At 28.8% G+C, this 15,068-nt stretch overlaps 1 protein-coding gene across 1 annotated transcript; it reads left to right on the top strand.

Annotated features, from left to right (window-relative positions):
- The first annotated feature begins 11,633 nt into the window (after positions 1 to 11,633).
- On the top strand, positions 11,634 to 12,964 carry LOC121122825 (soluble calcium-activated nucleotidase 1). The gene is made up of 2 exons (XM_071893887.1): positions 11,634 to 11,763; positions 11,854 to 12,964. The coding sequence occupies exon 2, from the start codon at positions 12,074 to 12,076 to the stop codon at positions 12,788 to 12,790; it is 717 nt and encodes a 238-aa protein (XP_071749988.1). The 5' UTR covers positions 11,634 to 11,763; positions 11,854 to 12,073; the 3' UTR covers positions 12,791 to 12,964.
- Positions 12,965 to 15,068: the final 2,104 nt, after the last annotated feature.

Here is a 15,068-nt window from a genome sequence, read left to right as displayed (position 1 = left end):
GTTCGATTCCTCTCCTGTTATGTTAATGTCTTCTTCTTCCTCTAAAATATCACAATCCATTACACTTTCAATTCTTATCGGGAGACCCATCTCCCGTCTAAATTCGGTTTCATATTCTTTGAATGTTGTTTTATTAAGGGCAGAGCATTTACTTCTTATGAGACCATACTTTAGGCATTTGTAGCATTGTATTTGTTGGAATTTAGCGAGCAACTCTACTTTTTTCCCCCCTACAGGTACAATTGATGGTAGCGTCCTTGAGGGTTTTATTTTAAACTTCAGTCTCCCTGAAAGAAATTTGTTGAATTTTGTAGTTAGCTCCTCTTCTTCTTTGCATTTGGGTACCAGACAATGTGGGACGGGTTCGATTTTTCCAACTAGAGTTCCAAATTTTTCCATAATTTCTTTCAAAATACTTAGGTTGGTTACTGATCCGTTTTTGATTACTACTTCGATTGGATCTTGAATTGCACGTACTTTATTAAGGCCTCTTATAATAAAGAATATATCTTCTTCAATTTTAGTAGGTTCTTTAATGTGTTCGAATCTAGATATGACGTTTATCGTCTCTTTCAGTATGATTATAATGAACCCTGCGCCACTCTTACAGTCGTTGATTCTTAATATTTCCTCTTCTTTTAAACGTAGTCCTACTAATATTTTCATGTATTGTCGAACATCTGGGGTAAACCCCTTAACAGTTATTCCTTTGATGTCCTTCCAGTCGATAACAATATTGTTCCAGGAAGGGCAAGTATTTATCGTTTTTAAACTGACGTTAGACTTATTTGTCGTGTATGAAGAAGACCTTTTAACTTTTTTGTTATTGTTTTCCGTGTTCGCAAGACGGGTTACAACGTCTTTACTTGTTACTTCTCTTTCCATATTCTTTCTACTACTCGCTCCCTGCGCCGCATCCTCTGCCCCAGTTGCTTTATGTATTACTTCACTCAAGTCCTTCTCAGGAGGGCGATCCGTAGGTTTTGATTCCATTCAATTAAGAGAATTGATGTGCAGGAGATGATTAAACACAGGTAAATTTAATACAGAAAAGGAGAAGGAAAGAAGAAACACGCGTACGAGTCAAGACCCTCTATGAAGGCGAGCTTGCCTTCTTTATGAATAATACAATATCCTATATCCTACTCCTATGCCTTAGGATCTTGGCTTCGTAGGGCCCTGAATATAGTTTGTCTCGTATTTGAAAGCAATTCACTATTGTACGATAATCTTAAAATATAATGACAATATGAAAATACTTCTAAAAGTAATTAAACATGACAGGTATCAATAAAAAATCTGTGGATATCTTTAAATTATAGAAATGCTTATGAGAATGCTATCTGGACTAACAAAATTTTGTTGTTTCCTATTTCTTTTGGACAGTTTTTCTACTATGGAACATTACACCTGAATTGACTTTCATCTTAGGTCTACATATCCACAGCAATGTGTTCACTTTGTCCCTTTAGTGGATCTTAAAAAAATTATGACCCATTAAGGCGGGTAGTTAAAAAATGATCAAATATGAACAAAAATTTTATGGACTGTTTTAATGCTCCTTAAAACTTTATGCTAAATTTTTAGCACAAATGAATTATTATTTTTTTTTTTGCATTTTCTTATCAAGTATTAAAACCAACTATTATAAGTTTTTATATATTTTTTTTCTAACGAATCTAATATTTTTTAAAACATTTAGGATGTAAACAACTTTACTCTTATCACAAATAAAGGAATTTTTCATAATGCATTCTTCCAAAAAATGGGACAATGTTATCCTATATTTTCATTCATTCGTCATTGCATTATTTTTCATGATATTTTTAAATTATTAGAAAGAATAAAGTAGATCTCTATAATTTATGAATAAAACAATTTATCATGTGACTTTGTATTTGTCTCTAAACTCTGTAACTGTTTAGAATTCGATAAAATAACATTCTAACTATCATATGCTTTTCACGTATTCATAAATTAAATTTTCTAATGATTGGTTTATATATGTCAAGTATAATGTGTAAGTTTTGAAAATTTGCTTTGTTTTGATGAAAAATAAAAATATTATGGCAGTTTAAAATTGTTTGGACACTTGTGTCACTCTTGGGGTTAAAAGGTATGTTTTTTTCACTTTTTATTAGATTTTACATTTGTTCAGGATGATACATTAATCTTTGGTTTTTGTACTTTTATAGTATTGGTATTAAAGTATTATTTAATAGTAGACAGATTAGCAAAGTAATTCATGTACCTTCTTACAAATATTTTTTATATTACTTAATTATTGAATGTAGAGTAGTTCATAAATGAAATGAAAAGAAAGCAACAAGAAATTTCGAACTTTTTTGCAGCACTATTAGTGACTTAATTTATACCATTTTAGACAAAGCAGGTAGTGCTGATAATGAGGAAATATACACATTATATGATTCTGATACTTAAGTTACAACTGATGAAGAGGTTACTACAGAAACGAATGCATAATATGCAAGCCCTGTGGTATTTAAATGCTGAACTTTGAAACATTTTATAGAAAATGATCAATATACACCGTAAAGTTTTTAAATATTATTTTAAGTAAATCCTTTCTTCAACTTAGTTAGTTCCTTGCCATATAATATCTTGTTGTTACCATTTTTGTCGTGTTTTTCTTTTGGGAGTCGGTTCATGATATGCAAATCTAATCCAATACTTATCAGTAATATAATTGGTGAATATGCAAGCGATTATAAACAAGTAATTCTAAGATAAAATGAAAAAGACCAAGAAAGGGAGGAAAGAAAAAAGCAAAAAACCATTCCATGTACTTTTGCCTATCATTATATAACATATTTATATTTTTTATTCCAAGGTCCAATTCAGCAATTGTAATAATGTATTGTTAATTTGTATTTAATCAGTACAACTACATCTAATTACTCAATGGAACATTAAAAAAAATTGTCCTTAAACCCATTTTTCATCATCTCATTTTAAATTAAATTCAGAATTAAATGAAATTTTTACAAATGAACGAGATATATTGCACTCTATTTAGCCTTCCTAGAATATATTTATATTTCATATATGAAGATTTCATAGTCCAGATATTTGACAATGGTGAGCTTTGAAACACGCATTCTCAGAAACAACATGTAAACCTTGGTTTTCATAGAAGTTAATCAAAGTACACAGCAATGTATTATATTCTAGAAACTAGTATTTTTTTATTGAGATTTGGTTTATTTAAACACAAAATGAACATATCTTAATATGTTTCTAGTATCAATCAAATATTTAAATAACAGATATATAATTTTTTTTCATCTTATTTTTCTTTTCTTGTTTTAAAACGTGTGTAACTCCCGGTTATAAATATTTAATTATTATTTGGTGTTTATTACTCCAATACAGATGGATCTTCTCATCTTATATACTGTCAAGACTCACTCTTTTACATAAGCATTTTAATGTTCTGGTGTGAGTCATCGTTGACGAGAAATTAGTGGAAATGCTCCTCAGATTCTAATAACTGTCAGTCCCCTCTTTCTCTCTTTTCCCTTTACCCTGACTTCGAAGGTAAGTCCTGTTTATCCCTCTTCACTGAAACCAATACTCTGCTTGTTGTCTTTTTCTTTGTATTATCGTATCCTTATTCGTCATGGGCAAGCGCGGGAGGAAAAGTAGTGTTCATAACGACACTGATAATAATCTTCATGATCATCTGTCTTCTCTATCTTCTAATAAACGTGATTCCTTTATGTCTCACATAAAACATATAATATCGGATCCTATCATGGAGAGAACTTCTCTAGTTATCAGGGATATCTCTCAACTACGAGCTAAAGTTTAAACACTCACTGACAAATTTTCTATGTTAGAATCGTCTATCTCATCTGTAACTGAGAGACAAAATAAAATAGAAAATGAAATGATTAAACACTCTGCTGATCTCAAGGATCTAAATATTTGGTCTATGCACGTAATAAACGAGAGGGTGAATAATAGACGAAAAGTCATCATATATGGTCTTTCTAAGGATTCCAAGATCAAAAAACTTATGTTTGACCAATTTCAAATTCAGACAAATGTTATTCAATTGGCTTTCAGAATAAAAAATAATAACTCTAATGTTACTATTTTCCACGAGTCATTGCCGGTTTTTATGATGAAAGTATTAAAAATATTTTGTTGGAGCATGAGTCGGATGAGATACGTTTTTCCCCCTCCTCAAAAAAGCTCAAAGAGAATTGAACAATACCATAAGAGGAGACTTCCTTAAAAAAAGAAGATGCTCCTGGCCTTTTTCAATTAATGAGAAGGTCAGGAATTTTTCACATTGTACCCCAAAAAAATTAACCATATTTTATACAAGCATACGAAGTATTTTTAATAAATTAGAACTTTTAAGGTGTATGAAGGACGACTTCAAGTTTGCGATTATCGCTTAATGGGTTCCAAGAAAAGAAGTGGTAGTGTGGTGATCTTTTGCTCTGAAGATCTCAGCTGTTCTTCAGTTAGGGAGATCTCTGAAGTCAACTTACAAATATGCAAAGTCCAATGTGATAATAATAGCATCCTTTCTATGTATCACTATCCTAGTACCAAGCACAATGAAAACCAATAAATTTCTACTTATCTTAGATCAACTTGTTCTGACACAATCATCTGTTGGGACTTCAATCTTCTGAATATTGATTGGGCATCTTGAATCCCCTTCTCGTCTACTGGTAGGCTGTATATAGAAGTATTTCAAGATCTTTTCCTGGAAGAAAAAGTCAGTGAAGCTACTCACTCTCGGGGCAATATTTTGGATCTGTGGCTCTCCTCCTCCAATTCTACTGTTAACACAAAAGTGTTAAATGATATTAATTTATTCAATCATTTTCCAATTTTAATTTACACCACTAAAACTATTAACTTGTTTTGTTTTTGTCTGTTATATTTTAATATTTGTATTATAAATGCATCACTTTTCTTAAAAACGATAATTTTTATATTTTATATAATAAGTCGACCTTTATGGGTTTTGTTTATCGCTGCAGGCCGAAATAAATAAATATCATTATTTATGAAAAAAAACACAATATATATATTTCCAAATCATTTATTTTTGCACATCTTAGTGCTAATGATCCTGACGATAGTTTAATTATTTAACTGTCCCCTCTATCAGGGTATCCAGGTTATTTTTGAATATTTTTAATACATTATTGCCCCGAATGGGTTATGATAGGCGATTTATTATTTTTGTCGAAAATTAGTATGGAATATTTTTTTTTAAATCTTAGAACCTGTCCTGCTTATAATTTACAACTCTATTAATAAATAACTATCAGAAGTATCATATTAACCTCATTTTAAGAAATGAATTAAGATTGAGCGATATCTCATTTTATTTTTTGAGAAATAATTAAACAGTTTCGCCATTAATTATGCAGCATATATTTTCCTTTTTATAAGATTTTGCGCCTGAATATCTTTGTATTATTTATATATTTTTAATTTATTATTTCGTACTTAATTTTCTGTCTTTACTATTAAACAAATTTTGTCTTTCTTTCGAACGAGTTTCTTACATTTCTACAAGCACAAACTTTAATCATGAGTATTATTATTGAGTTCTTTTAAAATATACTTTATGATCCAGGATCAATGACTCTTTCCTCCAGTGTCCTTAACCTTCTGTTAGTGGCAATCTTTTTGCTAAAGCTGTTCCAGAACTATGAAAAAAAAAACACTAAATAAAAATATTTGATGACTTCATAAACAATTTAAAGATTATAATGACTACTTGAATTTGAATATGTAATTCTAATATTAAAAATATAAAATTCATATTCTTAATAATAACTTTTAAAAAATAATCATTACTTTATACAAAAATTAGGAATGAAATAAGTGCCCATGGGAATTTAAAGAGGTTGTGTGAATATATTTAATAATAGTTACAAAGTTATCAGTTTGAAAAGAAATATATAAAAGAACTCACAATGAAAAAAGAGGAACGACTTCTAACAAAATGGTTAATTAAATTAAATAAACCCCGATCAAAACATGGCTAAATATACAACTAAATCCCAAGCAAGAAATTATTTAGATATATAATAAATATTTTGAAATGTTAATTAATTTTTGAGGATCATATTAAAAAGCAACTTTAAGCACTTATCCTTTCAACAAAATGTATGTATGGCTTGATGATGTATTAAAATATTGATCTATCGATAGAAGGTGTATTTTTTACATATGCTAAGTTGGAAGATCAAATAATTAAGTTACATATTTATTCGGCCTTAAACAAACGCAACTGCCCTTCAAACTTAATTTTTTTTTTTAAATATTAACATTTACCTTTCACACCTGACAATAATGTGAAGTAAATACGTAATTATTAACCATATGATTCCACAACAATGATTATGTCAATAGTACATTTATTTTATTACACGACATTAAAAATTATTAAAACCTTTTAATAACAAAAAATATCCCTTTTTTTGTATCCATTACTGAATAAGTTCAATCCATTGTGTAAATACCACTTCATTTTACATAGTTGGTATTATCTGAGGAGGAGAGAGTATTCGAGTTTCAGTGTATTATTGTCACAATATCAATATATTTGTACCCAGTTCTTGTACCAAAATACATCTAGGTATCCAATAACTTTTTAACTCAAAAGCAATTCAGATCCATTCACAAAAGATATCAGCAAGTTTTTAAATTGGGAGGGAGGTGGTTTAGAAAGCAATGAAATTTTTTATTTAAGAACATTTTTAAATATTACCTGTTATAAAAATAATTTTTTTTTCTGGAGTGAGGCTCATTAAATTGAGGATTTTGGTTATTCGTGAGTGAATATATTTATGACGTAATTGCGTTGTAAGCACTGGAGTTTTTATTCAAATTTTGTGTTTTTGCCCAAAACATTTTCACTGAAAGAAAGTTTGCCGAAGAAACATTTCCCGAATAGACATTTTGCCAAAGAATCATTTTTGAAATTTGGTCGAAAATTATATTTAATCTATTGATTATTTTAATATTGTTTATGTCATATATATGCAATTAATTTCTGTTATTTTGCAGCAAATTATTTTTTTATTAATTATTATAGATTTACAAAGAATTATCATTAGAAATAATTTTGGGTGTATCTTTCAGGAGTTTTAACGCTAAATCCAAATCGGTCTTTGTATCTCTTTTAGCACATACAGTTTCCTTATTTTCGAAAGATTTAAAAAAAATAATAGATGTATCTACGATTGCCAATATTTGTACACATAGGTATCGCCCTATTATTTTTCTAAAATATAGTATAATATAAAGTATACAGTCCTTTTGCATAATTGTAATAAAATGACATCTGTTTCCATTGTAATATATGGGTCATTCCACGTCAAGTGTACACACCCTTACGGCATGACCATCGCCAATTTTGATGATATTTGGTGAGCTGGTTTTTATAAACAAGAAGATAGTTTGTGAAATATTAGGGTTCTGGGACTCACTTTGGCTGTTCTAGCCCGCTTAAAGTTGGGCCGAATGAGTCGGACTATTGTTGTTCAGAAGGCCATAATTCCTTTCATAATGTCTTGATTTCAACAAAAATTACGTCAAAAGATGTACAAAATATAATTTATATTGGATCCTCATCTTTTTTTTATCAAAAATAAAACTTTGCAGCTCTGGTGTGCCCTTCAAAATGGCGCCTTGCCATGCAGCAACCCCATTTTGTTTTAATTTTAGTAGAACATGTATCAATATATTTTTTTAACATATCAAAAGTTGAGAGTGGGATCTTGATGGGATCACTTCCAATGAGAGCATTCACTAGAGTATGTAGAGCCGCTTTTATAGATTATTAGTATTATTGCTCTATATTTAAACTCATATTTGATATAATATACATATTTTCTGTTGATTAATAAAATAATGTCTTCAAACTTTGATAATATGAAATTACATTACTCCACAAATTTGAAAACAACATTTACGATGTACAATTTCACCAGTGGATATTTGATGGATGTGAATTAACTACAGTTCTACCAATACAAGACTTTATTTACCGTTTCTTCGAAAAAACAGTCAAGCTAGACAAACACAACTTTTTGCAATGGCCCAATGCATTTCTTAACAAAAAGAAAGAAGAAATTACGAACGGAGATGTTGTAGTAATTGATGACTTTTCAGAAAATTACAGTTTTATTGTCCAGGATGGGCTCAATCATTTCAGGATGGGCTCAATCATTTCATTGGAATAAAACAAAGGCAACACTATTTTTCTTGGACCACAAATAATGAAGGTATGGAATGAAACTAAATTTAAAAAAGTCTTACTTCCACCTGAATTGAAGGCTTTGCTGGCTTTCATATAGATACATGAAAATATCTTGGAAACAACAAGTTTCCTGCATCTAAACATATAGTAAAGAATTTACTTGATGCTTACAAAGAGCTTGAGTGCCAAATGTCGTTGACAATGCACTTCCTGAATTCTCAATTAGATTTCTTCCCCTGAAACCGTGGTGCAGTGTTTGATGAGCAAGGATAACGATTTCACCAAAATGTTTGCACAATGGAGAATCGCTACTCATGATTAAGGAATGAAAGCATGATGGTAGACCATTTTTGTATGCTGTATTGTGACAATTACTTGAAATTATACAAAAGAAAGAAACATTCACAACACTTATAATATATCATCTTAATGTATTTCGTTGTTATGTGTTCACAAAATTAGACAATTTAAATAAAGTTTGATCTATGTCATATAACAATCTCAAATAATCGATAATAATTTCAAACTACAGTATTTTGAAAACTCTTTGTGCTACAAAACAAAGTCTGATATGAGATCAGCTCAAAAAACCTGTGTTATATTCATTAAATAACATAACAAAGGGTTATAACGTTAACTGTTTTAGTACTTTAAATAATATACAAAAACAGAAATGATTGGAATTGATGATCACTTTTCTGTTTTTAATTAATTATTAATTGATTATATCGATTATTCATATTGGAAAATACTCATGGATTGACAAACATTAAAAATAGGAATGTCAATTACCAATAGGTTTCTAAAACAATTTGAAGTTAGTACCATAAAACGAAAATAGATAAATAAAAACACATTTAAACATGTGAATTATTTTAAGAGATACAGATTAGATGTTAAAATGTGTTATTAATTTGTCAGTTTTATAAGCATAAGATTATTTTTTAATTATTAACCCATTACTGCCCAACGTCCCCAGAGGAACATAAATGTATATTAAGTTTTGTATGGCTATAATGGTGAATCATTTGCATTTAGAATGTTCTAAATAACAAATAAATGCAAGTCCTTTGTTTTAAGACTGCATATAGATTAAACTAATTTGTAGTTGCTTCAAAGTAAGTGTACGAAGTCAAACAAGTAAACAACTTTTGAAATTCCAAATATCATAACCGTGCAACATCATTTCGTAAATTTGGGTATGTTAACTATTATTTCCCATTTCATTTTTCGTTTTATCTTTATTCATTGACTCTTTGAGGCAATTTAATTTAAATAACATTTTCCATACAATCAATTATTTAATTGACAAAATGCTTTAGCACTTTTTCATGTTCCTCAGAGTACGTTGGATTTTGCTCATAGCAAAACATAATAAGATAAAATATTATCACATGAATAAAAATATCACACAATCAATGATAAATTGAACCGACTGTCCTTTTTTTTTTTGCTCCAAAAAGAATACATTCACCATAAATAAACTTTTATCAATGAAATTTAGGAAAAAAAATACTCTAAAGGAGGTCCTATATTTATATAAAAGAGAGGATATCAATAAACCTTTGGACATAGTTACATTTAGTCTATGAGACAACTGATTTTGGTGAGGAGGAGGAGGAGGAGGAGAAGAGAGCTTGTCCCAGTCAGCAATGTAAAGTAGTATGTTAATCTGGAAAATGGTTCAATGATGAAGATGAGAACAAAAAATTCTACTCGATAAATTCCGGAATGGAACAAGGTGCTAAATTATGAAAACGGGAGCACACTACTAGTGTTTACAAATATGAAAGTAACTTACTAACCAGAATCAAGAATACTTATAAACACTTTGCCAAAACTGAAAATATCATTGGCATTAGGGTTCAGCCATTTGATTCATTTAAGCTATTTTATCTAGATAATTTTCCTTTCAATCTTCAAGATTTATAGGACCCTTTTATTTCTTAAAGCTCTTTCTCACAGATTAAATATGCTTAAAAATGTTGTAAATTTTATTTAAAAAAATTTACATAAAAAAGAAACTGACAAGCAAAAAAAAAAAAGCAAGTAATTTCACAGAGTGGTTATTAGTTTAGTTCTTTCAGTAGCTATCATATTTTATTTTCCTTTATTTTTTTAAATTTTAATAAAGAAAAAGTTGTTCCACCTACATTTATCCTATTTCAAATTTTAATATTTGCAACCTTCATTTTAATTTTTCTCTCCTATTTATGATTAGGTCAAGTGTTTATGTTAGTAAAGTAATGTACACATGATTAAAAATCAACAGATAACCCAAAATTAAGCTGCCCTATGGTCAAAGCACTTGGTGACATTGGTCAAAATCATACTTTAAATCTTTCTAATAATCATGAATTGTGCCTTGTTAATTCAGTATCTTTATTTTGTAAAAAAAACATTTTTTTTCTGACTCCGTTTCATCCTAAGAAAAGTCCCAAATATCCTAAATAAGACGATGGAGTAGACTCCTAACATAGGAGTGAGACACAAAGATCAAAAATATATAAATTTATCCTGGATGGGTAGAGAATTTAAATTTTTCCGATATAAATATTATTTATTTAATTTTCTATTTGAATTTCTACAATGTGTGGTATTCTATTATGATTTCATGTATTATATTTTATTACAAGTATATAGTATTTGGAGTACACGGAAACAATAAACAGAAGCTTCAAATTTGTATATTTAAAGTTACAATACTAAATCAATCGAGTAGGAGAAAAAGGGTGAACGAAAAAATGTACCTAATTTTCATAAGGGTATATAATTTTAAGCTTTTTCAGTTGCTTTTCATGTTTTAATTTCTTATAAGGAGAAAGTTGTACCACCTATATTTATTTCCTTTAAAGTTTTGATATTATCATTTATTGCTCTTTGGAGAATTATATAAGAATACGACAAGTTATTATGTTAGTAAAGTAATGTGGAAATGTTTAGAAGCCAGCTGATAACTCAAAAATTAGCTCACTAATTATTGAAGAACTTAGCGGCATTGATAAAACCAAACTAATATTCTTTTATTTTAGTTAATCACCATCAATTGTGCCTTGTTAATTCAAAGACTTGATTTTGTGAAACAATTTTTTCCCCTGCCTTGATGTAGCTCTTCTTCTTTCTATTTTTTGAGTAGGGCATTACAAGTGTTTTCATAGAGTACACATCTCCTCGTGGAAGTGTAACAAAAGCTTAAATTTAATATTTAACTTGTGAGTTTCAAGTGTAATTGCTTAAAAAAGAAATGAAAAATAGACTCAAGTGAATCATACTATATAACGTTTAGGGTGTGATGTAATTCTGGTGATTTTTTTAGCTGGCCCGATTTTCTAGAATTGAGTATATAAAGCATGAACTTTCATAATTCCATAGCAGTTGTCACTTATAATACATATATTAACTATCTATAAAAACCAAAGTTAAAATGGGAAAACTTTCATCATCTGTCAGAGTCAAAGAATCATTTTCTTTGGCATTCTTTGTCTGTTTGTGGTTCTTAGGTATTTATTTCAAATTTTATTTCATCTTTTGTAGAATTCAAAAGTTAAATACACTCAAGAAATTTTCCATTTTTCCATATTATTTATTAGGAGTACAGAAGGGGCTCCTTTCTCCACCCCAGCCCAATCTAAATCATATGATATAGGAATTATTGCGGATTTAGACACAAAATCAAAGACAGGATCGAACACATGGCATAGTTTCTTTAAACATGGGTATTTAACTATTGGAGACGATGGGAGATATTCTGTCAGTTTTAATGATGGCAAAAAGGAAGTAAGCTCAAAATTGAGTTATAAATTAAAAGGCATGGAATTGTCAGAGTTGATTGTCTTTAACGATGAACTCTATTCCTGTGGTGATAAAACTGGAGTCATTTCCAGGTTAAACATTACTTCTACAGTTGTTCAGGCCATTCCTTGGGTTATTTTATCCGATGGAAATGGGAATGAGGAAAAGGGATTCAAATGTGAATGGATGACAGTCAAGGATGAATATTTATATGTTGGTGGTCACGGGTTAAAAATTGGACAAAATCGGAATCCTATGTATATCAAAAAAATATCCAAGGATGGTGCAGTGGAGCATATAAGCTGGGTGAATCAATTTGAAGCAATAAGAAAGGCAACAGGGATTAAAGATCTAGGTTATATAACTCACGAAGCTGTCAATTGGAGTCCGATTCATAACAAATGGTTCTTTTTACCAAGAAAGGCTTCAACTGAAAAATTTGATGAACATAAAGATGAGCTAAAAGGAACAAATTTATTAATAAAAATGAATGGTGATGATATTGAGGTTGTTCGAGTAGGAAATACTCAAGAAATTGAAAGTCCAAGTCATACTTTTTCGAGTTTCAAATTTATTCCAGGCTCAAATGAAGAACACATATTAGCATTAAAATCAAAAGAGCACAATGAAATTACAGCCTCTTATATAACTGTTTTTGACATCACAGGAAGAATTCTTATGCCTGAGATAAAAATTGCAGATGATAAATTTGAAGGAATTGAATTTCTCAAGTAGTTATAAATCTGGAGAGAAAGTTTTCCGGTTTTCATAAATCTTCAAAAAAATATAGAATCTTTCTTTTATTTCATCTGGATTTAGTTTGAAACTTTGTTGTTGCTTTATTTTGATATTACATGAACTAATTTATTATTTTTGTGTTATACAGAATAAATATTTCTTATATTTAAACGATTGAGTAGATTTTTTTTTCATTTTTAAGAGGTATATCATTACTGTTTTGAAAATCATTTTAACAAATTAAATTATGATAGGATTACAATAATTTTGTTGAAATAATTCAAGAACAATTGGTCAAAAAAAGGATATTAAATTTAGTGATATGTGGGATTGCATATTTTTATTCAATTACAATTTTATAGTTTTATAGTTATTTTTTTACATATAAATAGGTATTATAGATAAACTTTCTATGTTATATAGGTCCATTCCTGTTTGTTAGTGTTCTGCTATTGGAGAGTTATGTTCCATGTGCTTTGTTTTTGTTTCTGCTTTCAGATGATATTTCTGTTCAATTGCCCGTTGAATCATGAGCCCCTACCATATACACTATATGACACCACATTGCAACTTCCACTTTGATATTGTCAAGGAGGCCTCATTTGAAAAATAGGTTTCAATATTTTATTTCACAATGATTTTAATGAATGTTTGCTTTCAAATGAGCTATAACTAACCCTAATAGACCAATTGACAATGTATAGAAGATTTGATTTGAGCCCAGCAGAGCAACAAGAAAAAAAATTACAGTGAACTATTGAGAAACTCCAGGAATGACCTCTCACTCGCCTACGTGGTGGATGAGTATCAAAGTGATGTGTCCAAAGTGAACACAGAGATTAAAAATAGGTTGAATACGCAAAAAAAATCAAGAAAATAATAACTGAGACTTGTTATTGGATCCAAATGAAATTACAAGTTACAACAACGATATAAAAAACTTACCAATGCAAATTTTACAGTTATGTCCTTCCATGATAATATATATATTTTTTGATAGTAAACTTATATTTATTAAAATAATTTTTTGGGTGTTGAATCATACTTTAAATGTTCGCACATAAAATTCAAATTGACATATTTTAACTGGTATATTTAGTTTCTTTTGATTTAAATGATTACTTTGGACAGTTACTGGTCCACAGCCCTAGGACCTTTGTTCTAATAAACTTTATAATATTTTTGCGTAATCTGTGTGATATAAACAATGCATATTATACAATATAGAGCTCCAATACTAATGTACTGGCTCCTTAATAATGATGTATTATCCTAATTTAGCATCAAATAAAAGTATATATTTTTAATGGAACGAACATTAAAAATTAACTTTCTAAGTATATTATAGCCAAATCAAAAACAAACATACTGATCATTTATATCAAAATCATTGTTGATATCAACATAAAAAGCTTAGCTTTTTTTGATCTATTTTGAAAGTTGTACAAGGATGATATAAAAAAGACATAGATAATAATATGATAGTTTTTTTTGTTGATTATTGAAAGTGATAGAAATAATGCTAAGACATTCAGCTAATTTGATCATAATTTCGTATAAAGCATACAACTATTCATTTTGAAATTTGTTTCTGATAATAAATTAATTGTATACTATTATCCATATTTGGTTTGTTTGGAAGTCAATCATCACCAAACGACCACACAAAATTTGAAATTTTTCTAGAAAAAAAAATTTATACATTATTTTAATCAAATAATTTATTTATCCAATATCAATATTAAAATAAAATGTTTCTAGATTATTTCCAACACTTTACAAATTTACTTGCAAAAAACTGTTTTATTTTACATAAATGTATTTATTACAAAATTACTAGTGATTAAATATATAATTTTACCATATTCAGTTGTTTCATATTGCGCATGTTTAATAAAAATAATATTATTTTCATTTTTTAAAATGGTTTATATTACATTAGTTAAAATTGAATAAATAAACTATTTAATTATACATTAAGTAATAACTTGACGCTTAAAATAAGAAAATAGAAATGCTAGTTATTTTAAGTAAGGTGGTTCTTTTATTATTTAATACTAAGAACAAAATTCATATACATTTTTTTTAATAGAATGTAATTTAAAAACAAATTACCATTTTATTATAATTTAGTTAATTTTAGATTTAACCTAAACCTAAATTACGGAGTAATTTCCAGATTGGAAATAACTCTTACAGGTTTTCAGCCCATTCCTTGGGTTATTTTATCCAATGGAAATGAAATGGTGAAGGGCTTCAAATGTGAATGGATGAC

Source organism: Lepeophtheirus salmonis, unplaced genomic scaffold (genome assembly GCF_016086655.4).
Source record: "Lepeophtheirus salmonis unplaced genomic scaffold, UVic_Lsal_1.4 unplaced_contig_1351_pilon, whole genome shotgun sequence".
In the NCBI taxonomy this organism is placed as follows: domain Eukaryota; kingdom Metazoa; phylum Arthropoda; class Copepoda; order Siphonostomatoida; family Caligidae; genus Lepeophtheirus; species Lepeophtheirus salmonis.
The sequence above is the reverse complement of the archived record's forward strand: the minus strand, read 5'-3'. Positions and strand labels throughout refer to the sequence as shown.

Coding starts and splice junctions, on each gene's coding strand:
- LOC121122825 (XM_071893887.1), top strand. CDS start 12,074: ATGGAATTGTCAGAGTTGATTGTCTTTAACGATGAACTCTATTCCTGT.